The sequence below is a fragment of the Takifugu flavidus genome, chromosome 13 (genome assembly GCF_003711565.1).
Source record: "Takifugu flavidus isolate HTHZ2018 chromosome 13, ASM371156v2, whole genome shotgun sequence".
NCBI classification, from domain to species: Eukaryota; Metazoa; Chordata; class Actinopteri; order Tetraodontiformes; family Tetraodontidae; genus Takifugu; species Takifugu flavidus.
Window position 1 is genome coordinate 10974590 of NC_079532.1, and position 12637 is coordinate 10987226.

At 52.6% G+C, this 12637-nt stretch overlaps 2 protein-coding genes across 2 annotated transcripts; one reads left to right on the forward strand and one right to left on the reverse strand.

Moving 5' to 3' along the window:
• The first annotated feature begins 242 nt into the window (after positions 1-242).
• csnk2a2b (casein kinase 2, alpha prime polypeptide b) lies at positions 243-4649 on the forward strand. Its single transcript, XM_057052432.1, has 12 exons — positions 243-1358; positions 1543-1654; positions 1781-1882; positions 2112-2162; positions 2374-2433; positions 2525-2608; positions 3134-3244; positions 3313-3414; positions 3513-3613; positions 3706-3854; positions 3944-4026; positions 4114-4649. The coding sequence occupies exons 1-11, from the start codon at positions 1255-1257 to the stop codon at positions 4021-4023; spliced, it is 1056 nt and encodes a 351-aa protein (XP_056908412.1). The 5' UTR covers positions 243-1254; the 3' UTR covers positions 4024-4026; positions 4114-4649.
• Positions 4650-4812: 163 nt separating this feature from the next.
• On the reverse strand, positions 4813-12627 carry nostrin (nitric oxide synthase trafficking). The gene is made up of 17 exons (XM_057052332.1): positions 10806-12627; positions 8851-10457; positions 8679-8764; positions 8524-8607; positions 8366-8428; positions 8210-8291; positions 8061-8123; positions 7246-7344; positions 6863-7168; positions 6657-6782; positions 6465-6573; positions 6289-6377; positions 6084-6212; positions 5764-6004; positions 5613-5696; positions 5367-5548; positions 4813-5284 (listed from the first exon to the last, which is right to left on the reverse strand). The coding sequence occupies exons 2-16, from the start codon at positions 8968-8970 to the stop codon at positions 5391-5393; spliced, it is 1839 nt and encodes a 612-aa protein (XP_056908312.1). The 5' UTR covers positions 8971-10457; positions 10806-12627; the 3' UTR covers positions 4813-5284; positions 5367-5390.
• Positions 12628-12637: the final 10 nt, after the last annotated feature.

Here is a 12637-nt window from a genome sequence, read left to right on the forward strand (position 1 = left end):
AGGCACCTGTTGCCCCCCTTTTACCCCCTAAAGATGACGCTAAAGACAAAAATGACAGCACGCGTACATTCACACTAGCATAACACGTCCGTTGCTGTAGCATTGACCTACACAGCACTAACAAATAAAATGGTTTTAGGCTAAATATGCACAAACAAGTGAAAGAGGTGTGATAAAAGTGGAGCAGAGGGGTCCTGGAAGAAGTGCAGCTCTCCCCATCGTGTGGTTCCACCCTCGCCATCAGTCGCGTCTCAGTATTCCGGACTTCCCTGTCGGCTTGTGGAGAGTAAGAACCCGCAAATGCCGAGTGTGAACACGAACCAGTTCAACTTTAAGTCACTGGAATTATTTTAGTTTAGTCGAAGAAAAGCGCAATGAGGTGGAGCGGGTGTCGTCCCACATCCCGCCGCTGCGGGGCGCTGTGGCCCGGCCGGCGGCTCCAGAGCCCCGTCGCTGCTCCTCATCCCGGCGTCCAGCTGCTTTTACATCCGGGCGGCTCTCGCTCGCCTTCAGATGCGCTCCGCTTCCCTCCCCTGCGCTCTCTGTTGAAAAGGTCCCCCCCTCTGCCCCGAAATCCAGGCTGCTGTGTCGGCGACCGGTCCCGGGCCACCGAGGCGCCGCTTCCCCGCACAGGTGGCCGCCCATGACGCGGGTTCCGCCGCTGGTGGTGCACGGCGCCGAGCGCTGCCGTCGGTGCGACATCTCCGCGCTGCGCATCGCGGTTTAACGCTAGCCGAGGAGGCTGGCCCCCGCCGCTCTGCCCACCTGCCCCAGGGTCACCCCCCATTTTACCGAGAGTCGATTCGTAGCTACCGCTGGACCACCGAGGGCTGCCCCCGCGTACCCCGGCTGTGCAGCGGCTAGCCCCGCCGCTCTCCTCGGTGGATGTTTCCAGGGCCCCCGGAGCCACAGCGGTGTTAGAGCGCTCCTCTTTGGGCTCATCGCTCCTCCGTCTCGGGGTGTGCTGCGTCTCCACCCCAGAAGCCCGATGCCCACCCGTCTCCCGTGCGCAGCCTGTGCACGGTAACCCCGCCTCGGAGCTCCGGCGACGCCACTGCTGCTGCCCCTGACAACACGGCGGGGCGACACTGTTACGCGCACACGGTGCTGGCCACCGACAGGCGTCTCCGGTCCTCTCGCTGTCCCGGAGCTTCTGCTTAAACCCCGGCGGTTCGGGTCTCCTGTCTCTGCCCCCGCCAGCCCCGCAGATCTCGGCGTCCCGCACTCCGCAGCGCCCGGGTCCCGGGGGTCGCCATGCCGGGTCCGGTGGCCGGTAGCAAGTCCCGTGTGTACGCCGACGTCAACACGCTGAAGAGCCGGGAGTACTGGGATTACGAGGCCCACGTCCCCAACTGGAAGTGAGTGACGTCCGTGCATGTATGTGCGCGCGGGGGAGGACAGAAACACGCACGCGCTCCCGGGTGCCATTGTCACCGTCTGTCTCCCCGTGTCTCAAGCACCAAAGGCAGACTTTAATGCCCCCCCTGCACCCCAGTAGTTGCCCCTCCAAGCTTCACACTGTTTCTGTGTCTGTCACCATAGCAACCAGGAGGACTACCAGCTGGTGCGGAAGCTGGGCAGAGGGAAGTACAGCGAAGTGTTTGAGGCCATCAACATCACCAACAATGAGAAGGTGGTGGTCAAGATCCTCAAGGTGAAGGACATCCCATAATACGCACACCTTTTGGATGCCGTGTTTGTGTTCCCGATCCGATTCATTTTGCCCTTTTTCTCCGCCGACGTCTGTCTGGGTTCCTCTGGTCCGTCTGGGTGGAATCAGCCGGTCAAGAAGAAGAAGATCAAGCGGGAGATCAAGATCCTGGAGAACCTGCGAGGGGGGACCAATATCATCCAGCTGGTGGACACGGTGAAAGACCCGGTGGTAGGACCTCTATAAAGGGAACATAGCAGAAGGTTCCCACTCATCCTCAGAGGTTCTTCTCTTTCCTTTAAGGAGCTTTAATCAAGTAGAACCTATTTATAAAACAAAAACCTCTGTGATGGGTGGAAAGACGACCACTTTATGAAGTAATCAAGAATCGTAACAATAGATTAGACGAGTGTCAGTCTGTGACTAAACTGTCCGTTGTCTTCCTGCTGCGACGCTGCAGTCTCGGACTCCGGCGCTGGTCTTTGAATGCATCAACAACACAGACTTCAAGGTACGCTCGTCCCCCACACGTTGTCCCGCTGCTCAGGTTAGCGTAGCAGGGGATTAAATGTCACGTGAGTGATGCTGCGTATCGTTTTAGACAAAATGATGCATAAAAAATGGCGGTTGTGGATAGAAAGGCACTCCGTCTTGACGCGTCGGGGTGTTTGACGCCCTCCCGGGCGTGTGAATTTCCCTGTTGACGTCGCTCTTGTGTGCAGGAGTTGTATCAGAAGCTGACCGACTACGACATCCGTTTCTATATGTACGAACTCCTGAAGGTAGCGGTGCTCCCACGGCGCTCTTTTCTGCTGCCCAGTCAGCCAAAGCCTTGACATTTGCCTTGTTTTGTGTCACGTGCACGTGCGCTAGGCTCTGGACTACTGTCACAGTATGGGAATCATGCACCGCGACGTTAAACCCCACAATGTGATGATCGACCACCAGCTAAGAAAGGTCTGGTTCCCCTTCTTCTTCCTTCATTTATTCACACAAACTCTAAATATTCAATTTTCTCTGTCTCTCCTGGTTTATTCTGGATTTTACTCCCCTTTTTAAATGGAGATTGGCTGTTTGATGGCGACATGCTTTAGAGTTAGCATCAGATTATGAGACTAAAGAAACCAATTTAAGGTATTTCATTCCTGAAAATTGGAGAATATTTTTTATTTTTTTGATTCAGATATCAGGCAATTCCTCTAATTGTTTGGATGTTTTTGGGTTGATATTTTTATTAATAAAGTATTTATTTAATACTTGCTACCGGCCATATTTTGTTGCAGGATTAGAATAAAATATCAAAATTGCCTCTCATCTATAAATAAAATAAAAACCGTTAGAATTCCTAAAAAATGCGCTCTTTCGTCTTTGTCCGCTAGGGGGCGGTGTTTCACCACATCCGTGAATAACTTCAGCACTCAATTATTCCTGATGTTGTGTTTGTGTTCTCTGTCTGACTGAGGAAGAACTCTTTTCCCTCAGCTACGCCTCATAGACTGGGGTCTGGCCGAGTTCTATCACCCATCTCAGGAGTACAACGTCAGGGTGGCGTCGCGATACTTCAAAGGTCCCGAGCTCCTCGTGGACTATCAGGTGTGAGCCCAGGTGTACACCTACGTGTGAGTGAGCCGGTGGTAACATGTGTTTTCTGACTGCTCCAGATGTACGATTACAGCCTGGACATGTGGAGCCTGGGCTGCATGTTGGCCAGCATGATTTTTCAGAAGGAGCCCTTCTTTCACGGACAAGACAACTACGACCAGGTACCTTTGACCTTTGACCTTGGACCAATGGCAGCTCGGCGAGACGCCCGAACCCCCGTCAGTGATACGGCGTTTTCTGTGTGTCGTTTACTCCGTAGCTGGTGCGGATCGCCAAGGTGTTGGGGACGGACGAGCTGTTCGGCTACCTGCGGAAATACCACATCGAGCTGGACCCGCGCTTCAAAGACCTGCTGGGGCAGTGAGTCCGTTTTCCCTCCGATGTCGCCGCTCCGGTAGCGGAGCCGTGTTCGCCGTCTGAGCAGTGGGGGGGGGGCTGTTGCCTGTGTGCAGGCAGAGCCGGAAGCGCTGGGAACAGTTTGTGCAGACGGAAAACCAGCACCTGGTGAGTCCCGAGGCCGTGGACCTGCTGGACAAGCTGCTGCGCTACGACCACCAGCAGAGACTGACCGCCACCGAGGCCATGGAGCACCCCTATTTCTGTAAGATCAGGACCCTTGAGGCTTCGCAGAGACCCCTTAATTAAGCTCCTCCCCCCCCCCCCATCCCTGATCCGTGTGTCCCGTTGCAGATCCGGTAATAAAGGAGCAGTCCTTATCACATTCTGATGACAACAACATGGTCTCCAGTAGCAACAGCACCGCGCGATGAAATGTGGGTAGCGCTGTCGTTTTTTGATAGTTGAGTCCTGGTTGCCGTGGCGATTGGCGCCTTCGCTGACCGACGCTTTTCTCTCCGCAGGAGCAGAAGACGGCGGACGTTTGCTACCTCAGCTTTGTCGTCTGTGGCCGCAACTTTGACAGACGTGTACAGTGACAAATGAAACAGTGACTGACGCACACACACACACACGCACACACACACACACACACACACACATGCACACGCTGATGCAAGCACAGGTTCTGTAGACAGACAAGCGCAGACGTGCACAACCCCCCCCCCATCAGGCTGCGCTGGGCGTGACCTGCTGTCCTGACCAGCTCAGTCTCGTGTAGATCATCAAGTATAAATGACTTTCGAAGACCATCCACCCCCTTCGCCCCCCCCCCCCCTTCTGTTTGCATCAGCATGGTGAATGAACAGGCGTGTGACTCTGTATAAATACCCCCCCCCCCCCGGACTATTGTCCATCTGTCTGTCCCCCCCCTCAAACCTTAGCCCCTGACAGACAGACAGACACATTAGCTGTACGGTTCTGAGTGGCATGGTGGATCCTCTAGCTCATCTTATAATAATAATATTAATGAAAAATAAATGATTTTTATTTAGATGAAGCTTTGAGTCCAGACTCCATTTATTGCTCATGTTTTTTTTTTTATCTTATATGTAAAGGTTTGACTAAATCGGATTGGTTTTAAACACGGACAATTAAACGTCAGATTCTTACGCGGACATGAAACGTTTGGAAAGTTCTGCAGGGCACAAATAAAATACACGTTTCTCTGGTTCAGAGCATCTTTATTTCAATGCCACAACCAACTCTTTTAAGATAAAAGCCTCATTATTATAAAGGACGCTTTCCTATTTGATGTTGGTCGGAGTGAAACAGGAAGAGGAATGACTGCCTGAAGTTGTTGAGATCCCAGTTTGTCCGTATTTCTGTTGCTTCCTCCTTGTTTTCAAGGCGTTCCGCAGGGTTCTGTGCTGGGACCGGGCTTGGGTTCCGTTTTCCGCTTGGTCTCGGTCGGTCTTTAAAGGCGTTTTAATGCACCAACGCTCCGTTAGAGGGTTGTTTGACCTTCTGCATCCTGTTGTGTTCACACATGATCGTCAGAGGTGAACGCAGCTTTTCCTCGTCGTCTGGAGACCCAGATCGTTTTTATCTTCCACATAACTCTTCTCCTTCCACCTGCAAAAGCTCTGGTTCTGATTCTAGGAGAGGTTATTGCAGATGAGCCACCAGCAGGTCCTAAAAGAAAGTCAAAGATCAAAACGTTCATTATCTCTGTGGCTTTTGCTGCCCTTTATCAACCTCAAAGCAAAGATTTTACTTTTCTCGTGGGTGTTTTGAAGCTTTAACTCTGCCCAGAATCAGCAGCAGAATCCGGTAACTGGACCTGGTTTGGCGCCGGCAGCTCCTCCACGTACGAGGAGGGGAAGTGTCCCGTCTTCCCGTTCAGCCCGCCGAACCACCAGCCGGCGTCTCCCTTGGTGTGAACGTCCAGAAGATCTCCTGGGAACGAAAGCAGCAGAGTCTCGTTGCTTCTGTGGCGCCGAATCGCACGTGTCCGCGTTACCTTCTCTCATAGAAAGCTGGTCCTGCTGCTGGGACGTGAAGCTGTAGAGGGCTCTGCATCGGCCCGGCTCAGCCCTGGCTCCACCTGTGGGAGGGTTAGGGTTCTTCAGCACCAGGGCTTTCGGATCAGTTGGGACCTGCCTGCGTGTTACCTGGCGTCTCGTCCCCGCCGCTGGACGGCGGAGCTCCATTAAGTGTGGCGCCGCAGGCTGCAGCTCCAGTCTGGCTCTGCGTCGCTGCAGGATCGGATGGTTCCGCTTCCAAAGGCTGCTGGCCCGCTAACGGAGCGGCTCCTTTGTAAATGATGGAGGCTCGCAGGGACTGGCGGGACCTGAACGGCGTCCTCCTCAGCTTGACTGGGCGAGTCAGCTGGACGACGCTGTGCTCAGAGTCCTGACGCACGGATAAAAAGAGTGTGTTTGAAGCCTGAGAGCCTCGATAGTGAGGAGAGCCTTCGGAGCTCGAGGAGTACCTTATCCTTCCATCTCCTGATGCTAATGTTCCTGACAGGGTGGCGAGGCCTCGGCGTGCCCTCCAGCTCGGACAACACCGCCGACAGCTTGTAGTGGGTGGCCCGCAGGAGGTCCAGCTTCAGCGAGCACTGCGGGCGACAAGACAACAGCCGTGACCTTTCGGGCGCCTCCCTGTCCGTCTCCGCCGGGCACGCCGACCCTGACCTCGTCCAGCTGCTGCTCCGTTTCCTCCAGGTTCTTTTGGTTGGAGAAGGACGGGTTTCCAGAGTAGGTCCTCATCAGCTTTTCAACTCCTGTGATGAGACAAGTGTGTGTGAGGATGGGAGGGTGTATGTGTGTGTGTGTGTGTGTGAGGGGGGGGGTACTGATGGATACAAGACCTTCCTGATCTTTGCGGGCTCTGGTGATGCTGTCGCTCAGACGCTGCACTTTGACTCTGATGGCTTGTCTTCTCCTGTCTTTGTCCATCAGGGACTTACTGTCCTCCTCCTGTGGCAGAGTTCATGCGCTGGACGTGAGAAACGGACATTTCCTCCCTAAAATAAGTGGATTCTAGCCGCACACAGACTCACGAAATAATCAGCCATCAGAAACTCCGTTGTGGTGTCTTCCGTTGTGATTCTGTTTTGTTCCACCAACGCCCGCATGTCCTTGTCCATGTCCACTCTTTGGACCGCCTGTTCTATCCGTCTGTGTCCCTGCAGACAGGAAAAAGCGGGTTTGCGCCCTGCGTCTTAGCGACGGCGGCTCGGTCGTGGGGCCAGAGAGACGTTCTCACGTGCTTCAGGGTCTGTCCAAAACTGGTCATCTGGAGGTGGTACCGGTTCAGGATGTTGCACAGAACCTCAATCCGCTGCTTCTCCAGCTCCTGCAGAATCTGTAGAAACACAGAAACGGGCCGAAGGTTCAGCACCAGGGGAACCAGGCGTGGATCCGAGGCCCCGGACGGGCTGCACACCTGGTGGCAGTTCTTCAAGGTGTTTTCCAGCTTCAGCCTCATCTGATGACCCTCCATGTTGATTTTAAAGTACTCGTCGTCCACCTGCGTCTGCACCTCGGCCGACTTGGTCAGCCTGTTTAGCATCTGTGGCGGAGGACAGCGTGAGAGGACATCTAGCTTTTGCCGGAGCAGGGAGGTCTGTGGACGGTCGGCTACTCTGCCTTTTGCTTCTCCTTCTCTGTGCAGATCTGCTTGTTTTCCTCAACAAAGTTGAACAAGGCCTCGTGTTCCCTCGTCAGTGCAGACAGCTTCTTCTTCACCTGTTTGCAGAGGAGATCAATCACTGTTCACTTCATCGCTCCAACGCACCAATGCAGGAAAACTGGACATACAGAGGAACATACAAAATATCAGAGTGAAGCCTGAGGTCCAAGGAGCCCCCCAGGGCTCCGAGAGGACCACATGGAGGCACCGATGCCACCAGGAACACACTGGTTACACTCGGATGAAGGAAGGTTCTAGAACAACTCCAGTCCGGGGATTCAAGCCAGGTTTTGTGTCCTACTAGGCTGAACCTGCTCTAATCAAAGGAAGTGGAAGCCCAGGTGAAAGTGTGGTCCACCTGGAGGATGGAGATGCGCATCCCTGTTCCTCGTCTGTCAGGTTTGTAGGAACCCGGGAGGAAACTACCCATCAACAGCCCCCTTCCTCCCCCCACGCTCGAACTTTGAGGTCCGCTGCCACTTCATCTAAAGCCCCGTTCACGCATCATCGGCTATGATGTGAACCAAATTGCCCCTTGGGGACATTAAAGACAGTTTCATTGACTTGAGCAAAGCAGGTGGTGTCTGGGGCTTCAGACAGGGTCAAAGGTCCCCTCCCAGGTGTGACTGGACAACAGTGGGAGTGTCTGTCTGCAGGTCTCAAATGTCAGGTCGTAGTTGCTAAGTGCCTCTATCCAGGCAGGACCCGGACTGTCCAACTGCCCCCCCGTCTCGTCCAACAGTCACACAGACTCAAACTCCGTTTTCCTGACCTTGAGTTGTTCGTTCCAGTTGAGAGTCACCAGTTTTCCGGTCCTGTCAATGGCACCATCGAACTGGGAAAGCAGAGAAAAGACCGGTGATGCGTCACGACAAGGAGCTACAGCACCCTCGCCCCCCCCCCCCCCGTCCCCATTCTTACAGGCCTCTTCCTCTTGGTGTGCTCGTCTAAAAGCTGCCGTATCTCCAGAATGGCTTCTTGCTGAAAGGCATTTCCCAGTGATCTGAAATGAGAAGCAGACCCAGGTCACGACCTCCGCAGCTCCAAACACACACGTGAAATTTGAAGGAAACCTCCCTGTGAGCATCCGCCCTGGAGTACATCTCGTCCGACAGGTGGCACCAGGCGCTGTAGGTGGAGCTGAAAAGCAAAGGAGAGCAGCGTCCCAGCGTTGGTTGATGATTAACGTCTGACGTGGGAAACATGCAGCCTTCTTCCCTTCTTCCTTGTCTTACTTGTGCGACATGCCTTTGGAGGTCCGCATCAGCTTGCCTGCTAGCTTCTGTAAGCCTTTAGCATAAGTCAGCTCCAGCTCAGCCCTTGGACAGGAGACGAGGACACGGTCAAGCCGAACGGCGAGTCTCACGTCTGCCGCCTGCGCTCCACCTACCTTTGCTGGAAGACCGTCATGAGGTCTTTGCAGAAACATTCTCCAGCTTTTGAAAGTTGTTTGACGTCCTGATAGAGTTTGTTGTACTGGAAGACAGACGAGTGCTTCTTTAGCGGCGCCAGGAAAACAGGCCGCGTTGGATTTTGGTGGGTTTTTCCAGAATAATACTCACGCAGCAGGTGCTGAGAGGATCCTTCATCTTTAAGACTGAGGCCGTTTGTTGACTTTGGACCTGGGACTTTGACCACGCTCCTCCCGTCGGGAACGTTCTTCTGAGGAACGTTAAAAGCATAAAAACTCCATCAGCGAATTCCTGCAGAAGGTGACTCAGTCTGAAGAACGCGGTAGACAACCGGAAGAACAACCTCACAGGGTTAATCAGTTACAGCGGGAGAACAACAAAGCCTCAGTCACAGGTGGGACATTCGGACTCTGGAGAATCTGGTTCTGGCTGAGTTCTACCCAGACAAACGGGGCTCCAACAGGCTTGAAAAGGGCCAAACGCCAGAACAGGTGACTGAGTTCTGCCTCCTAAATGAGCTGGTTCTAGACGGACGGTCTGTAGTTCAGCTCAGACCAGTTTAGAGTGGCTGGATGGACCGGTTCCACCCACACGGGGGCCATTATGGTCTGGCTGTGGTGGACGTAAACACAAAACCTTTGAGCGGAATAGAAATCGTTGTCTTTTATAGGTCAGTGCTGTTGCTGCAGCCTCTGAGTATCGGTTTCCGGTTGTGTAGAAACCAGAGCTTCGCTTTCCTGCCCTCCACAACCGGACACCTCAATCAGGCTCAGCCGCTACAGCCTGACACACACCTGTGGACAGGGGACAGGTGCAGCTCTGCTTCAGCCCTCCATGTGTACAGGCCATGAAACATTCAGCTGCACACTTGTTGATCCTCGGAGGGACAGTGGGACCGGCTGGAGGCTCAGGTCTCGCCCCTCTTCTCTACTTACACACACGTGAGCGGGCCGGTCCAACGCATCCACAGGCGTAACACACCAAAGCGGGTCTGTTCTGTGCTGTCTTTGGTACCTCAACGCACCTTAATTCATTCATTAGCTGGTTCTATGGTTGCTAAGCTACAGGTGGGCATGTTTAAGCTCAGCTTTGGAGTGTTTTGGTGGGTGTAGGAGCAGCACTTGGACGTTAGCTGCTGCTCTTCTCTCCACCTGTGTCTTCAGAGAGAACTTCACAAAAATAATCAGAGCAGGCAGGAGGACAAATGTCTTTTATTCATCAGACCACAAAATACAGTTCATCTATTCAGAAGCTCGTTTTGAAGAGCAGAAGAAACACATTTGATGCTCAGATTTGCAGAGAAGGCACAACGAATAAAATGCGAAGAATCCACGCAGACCTGAATGCACCACGCAAGTGAAAGTGGTTTATATAAAAATGGTGGATTGAGGCCATTAATGTTGAAGAAAGCAAGGAACGGAAGCAGGTAGAGTCGTTTAAAGCTGCATGATTGGACGGATCGTTCCAGTCTCTGCGAGGCTGAGCAGCACAGACGCTTCTGGAGTCTCTTCCGACGCCATTCTGGGTCATTTCAAGGCTCTGATTGAAGTCTGGCCCCCCTGCCTGGAGCCCGGATCAACGTCCCTACCTGAAGATTGACTGGTGTCGCTGGAGGACACTTTCAGGGGCTGCTGGTAGCCAGGGCCCTTGGCCCCATGCGCCTGATGCTGCGTTTGTGTCTCCTGCAGCTGGGGAGACATTTTCTTTCTGACACCATGTCAGGAGAGGCTGGGTCCGGAGGTGGTGAACCCGGCTTCCTGTGTGGAGAAACCAGAGAGAAGAGCAGGTGTGACTGAGTGTTTGTTGTGGCAGTAAGGTAGTAGGATCCAGTTACTAGCAGCCACTCCTGGGGCCCCCGCTGAGGCAGTAGCGTGATGACAATGTGCAGGCAAAGAACAGCAGCCATTAATAATGTATTAAATAGCTATGCTAAATAGCTATACCCTCCTGGATTGATGGCCTCATAAATAAATAAATCCATTAGAAATAGCCACAGGGTTCAGTTAGCTTAAAGCTACAATCTGAAAGATGCTATCCTGATGCACGATGACTGAACAAAAGAGAGAGAGGAAATTTACCAAAGCAAAAGCAAAATTCGAGCTCACCGAGAAGCCGCAGCCGCAGCAGCGGCCTCACGGGTTCTGACCCGCTTCATGGCCTTCAGCATGCGTAGTATCTGTCTCACTGTCATCTCGGGATTGTGGCCAACCAAACGGGGCCTGGGTGTGAAACAGGGGCCCCGGTATCCGAACAGCGACAGGTAGTCGGCCCCCCTGGGTCCCCGTCCGAAGAGCTGCAGCGGCTGGCTGCTGCCGTAACAAGACGCAAACTGGAAGAGACCACAAAGATTCCTAAAAGGTGTGTCTGAAACGGCGACGGGGGAAGGCCGGCTGTTCTAAACTGGACCGGAGGACCGCAGCCGGATCACGGAGCTGGAATATCTGCTGACCGCCACCAATAAACGCTGATCAAAGGAACATCAAAGGAGATGAAAACAATATGGGGGGTTATACTGCGTTTATGACTTTACACACACACACACCACACACACGGGTCGTTTAGTCGTCAACAAACATGCAGGGCTCCTCCTCTCATCGTTTTGGTGTGAACAACTTTTTTTTTTTTTTTATTACTAACCGGGTCACAAACGCACCACAACATCAAGCGTCCAAAGTTGACTGAAACAGCAGAAATCAAAACTTCAGTTTTAGCACAAGAACACAGATACTCACGGGGACAACGGTTGCCATGGAGAAGTACCGATGCTCAGAAATGAACAGGAACAAGACTGGATACACCACATTCTTATACAGGTCCTCCCGTGTGTGTGTGTGTGTGTGTGTGTGTGTGGTGGTGGGTACTGGCCAATCACCAATTACCCATCCCACACCTGACCACAGCATACTGACTTCAGACTTACTTACAGGCACACACACACACACACACACACACACACACACACACAGCTTCAGGTTACGGTCATGTGTTGTCGGTCATCAAGTATTCTTTTGTTACCGAGTATATTTAGAAGCGCTTTTATTTCCGGAAAACAGAACAAAGAAAAGTCAAAGTTGGCGACAGATGGAAAGAAAAACCACGACGGAGACAGAAGCACGCGTGATTCTGGGAGTTGTCGGTAATGGGAGGAGACCAGTAGGATCAGGCCAAAACCATCCCGACGGGCGGAATCTGGCGCCTCTGACTTTACACTTGCTGATGGGCCCTTTAACTACGTAAATAACGTTGTTCACGCAATCCAAATGTCTGTATTTGATCCTCACTGTCAAGTTCTGGAGGTAATATCCAAGAGATCATAGAGTCCCATAAGTATCCCTTAAAAGTGTCCCTCAAAAGTTGACCCTGTTCTCAGACTGACCACAGAGGCGCTACCGATGGTGGCCGACAGGGGGCAGCACATCTGTTCATCAGTTAAGTAAACAAACAAAACAGACGGGGTAACGAAGACACCTGTTACTATGACACACCTAGAAACAAATGTTAATCAGACTAAAAATGCTCAAGCATCCTGACAATTCAGCAACAAACTCAAAACGGATCAAAAATGTAACAAACAATTATAATCTCCATGTGTGACTCCCGCAAAGACCAACAGCATCATGTGCGTTTAAGTGTGTCCCCTCTTTTTGTCCCCCCAATGTCCAACTTTTCTGGTTCTTCCTGCCACTCCAGCTTATTGGGGGGTTACAAAAGTGCCATCTTCACAAAACACGCAGGGTGGCGCTGTTGGACAAGCCTGGCTCTCCAGATGTGTCTCCAGCGCACCAATAACATTTTTAAAAGCTCACAATTATCTGTCGGTAACACAGAAACAGAAACGTTGTCCTTCCCGTCAGTTCATTAAGTTCGTAGCAGTGACATTTGGCCACATTTTTTACAATATTCTGTTCGTTTTCTCCGGTCTTGGCTGGTTTCAGAG

Excerpts from the sequence above, each read along its gene's own strand:
- csnk2a2b (XM_057052432.1), top strand. The coding sequence starts at position 1,255 with ATGCCGGGTCCGGTGGCCGGTAGCAAGTCCCGTGTGTACGCCGACGTC. Across the intron at positions 1,655-1,780 it reads TGGTGGTCAAGATCCTCAAG|CCGGTCAAGAAGAAGAAGAT; the intron begins GTGAAGGACATC and ends GGGTGGAATCAG. Across the intron at positions 2,609-3,133 it reads TCGACCACCAGCTAAGAAAG|CTACGCCTCATAGACTGGGG; the intron begins GTCTGGTTCCCC and ends CTTTTCCCTCAG.
- nostrin (XM_057052332.1), bottom strand. The coding sequence starts at position 8,970 with ATGCTTTTAACGTTCCTCAGAAGAACGTTCCCGACGGGAGGAGCGTGG. Across the intron at positions 7,345-8,060 it reads ACTGGAACGAACAACTCAAG|GTGAAGAAGAAGCTGTCTGC; the intron begins GTCAGGAAAACG and ends CTCTGCAAACAG. Across the intron at positions 7,169-7,245 it reads CAGAGAAGGAGAAGCAAAAG|ATGCTAAACAGGCTGACCAA; the intron begins GCAGAGTAGCCG and ends CCTCCGCCACAG.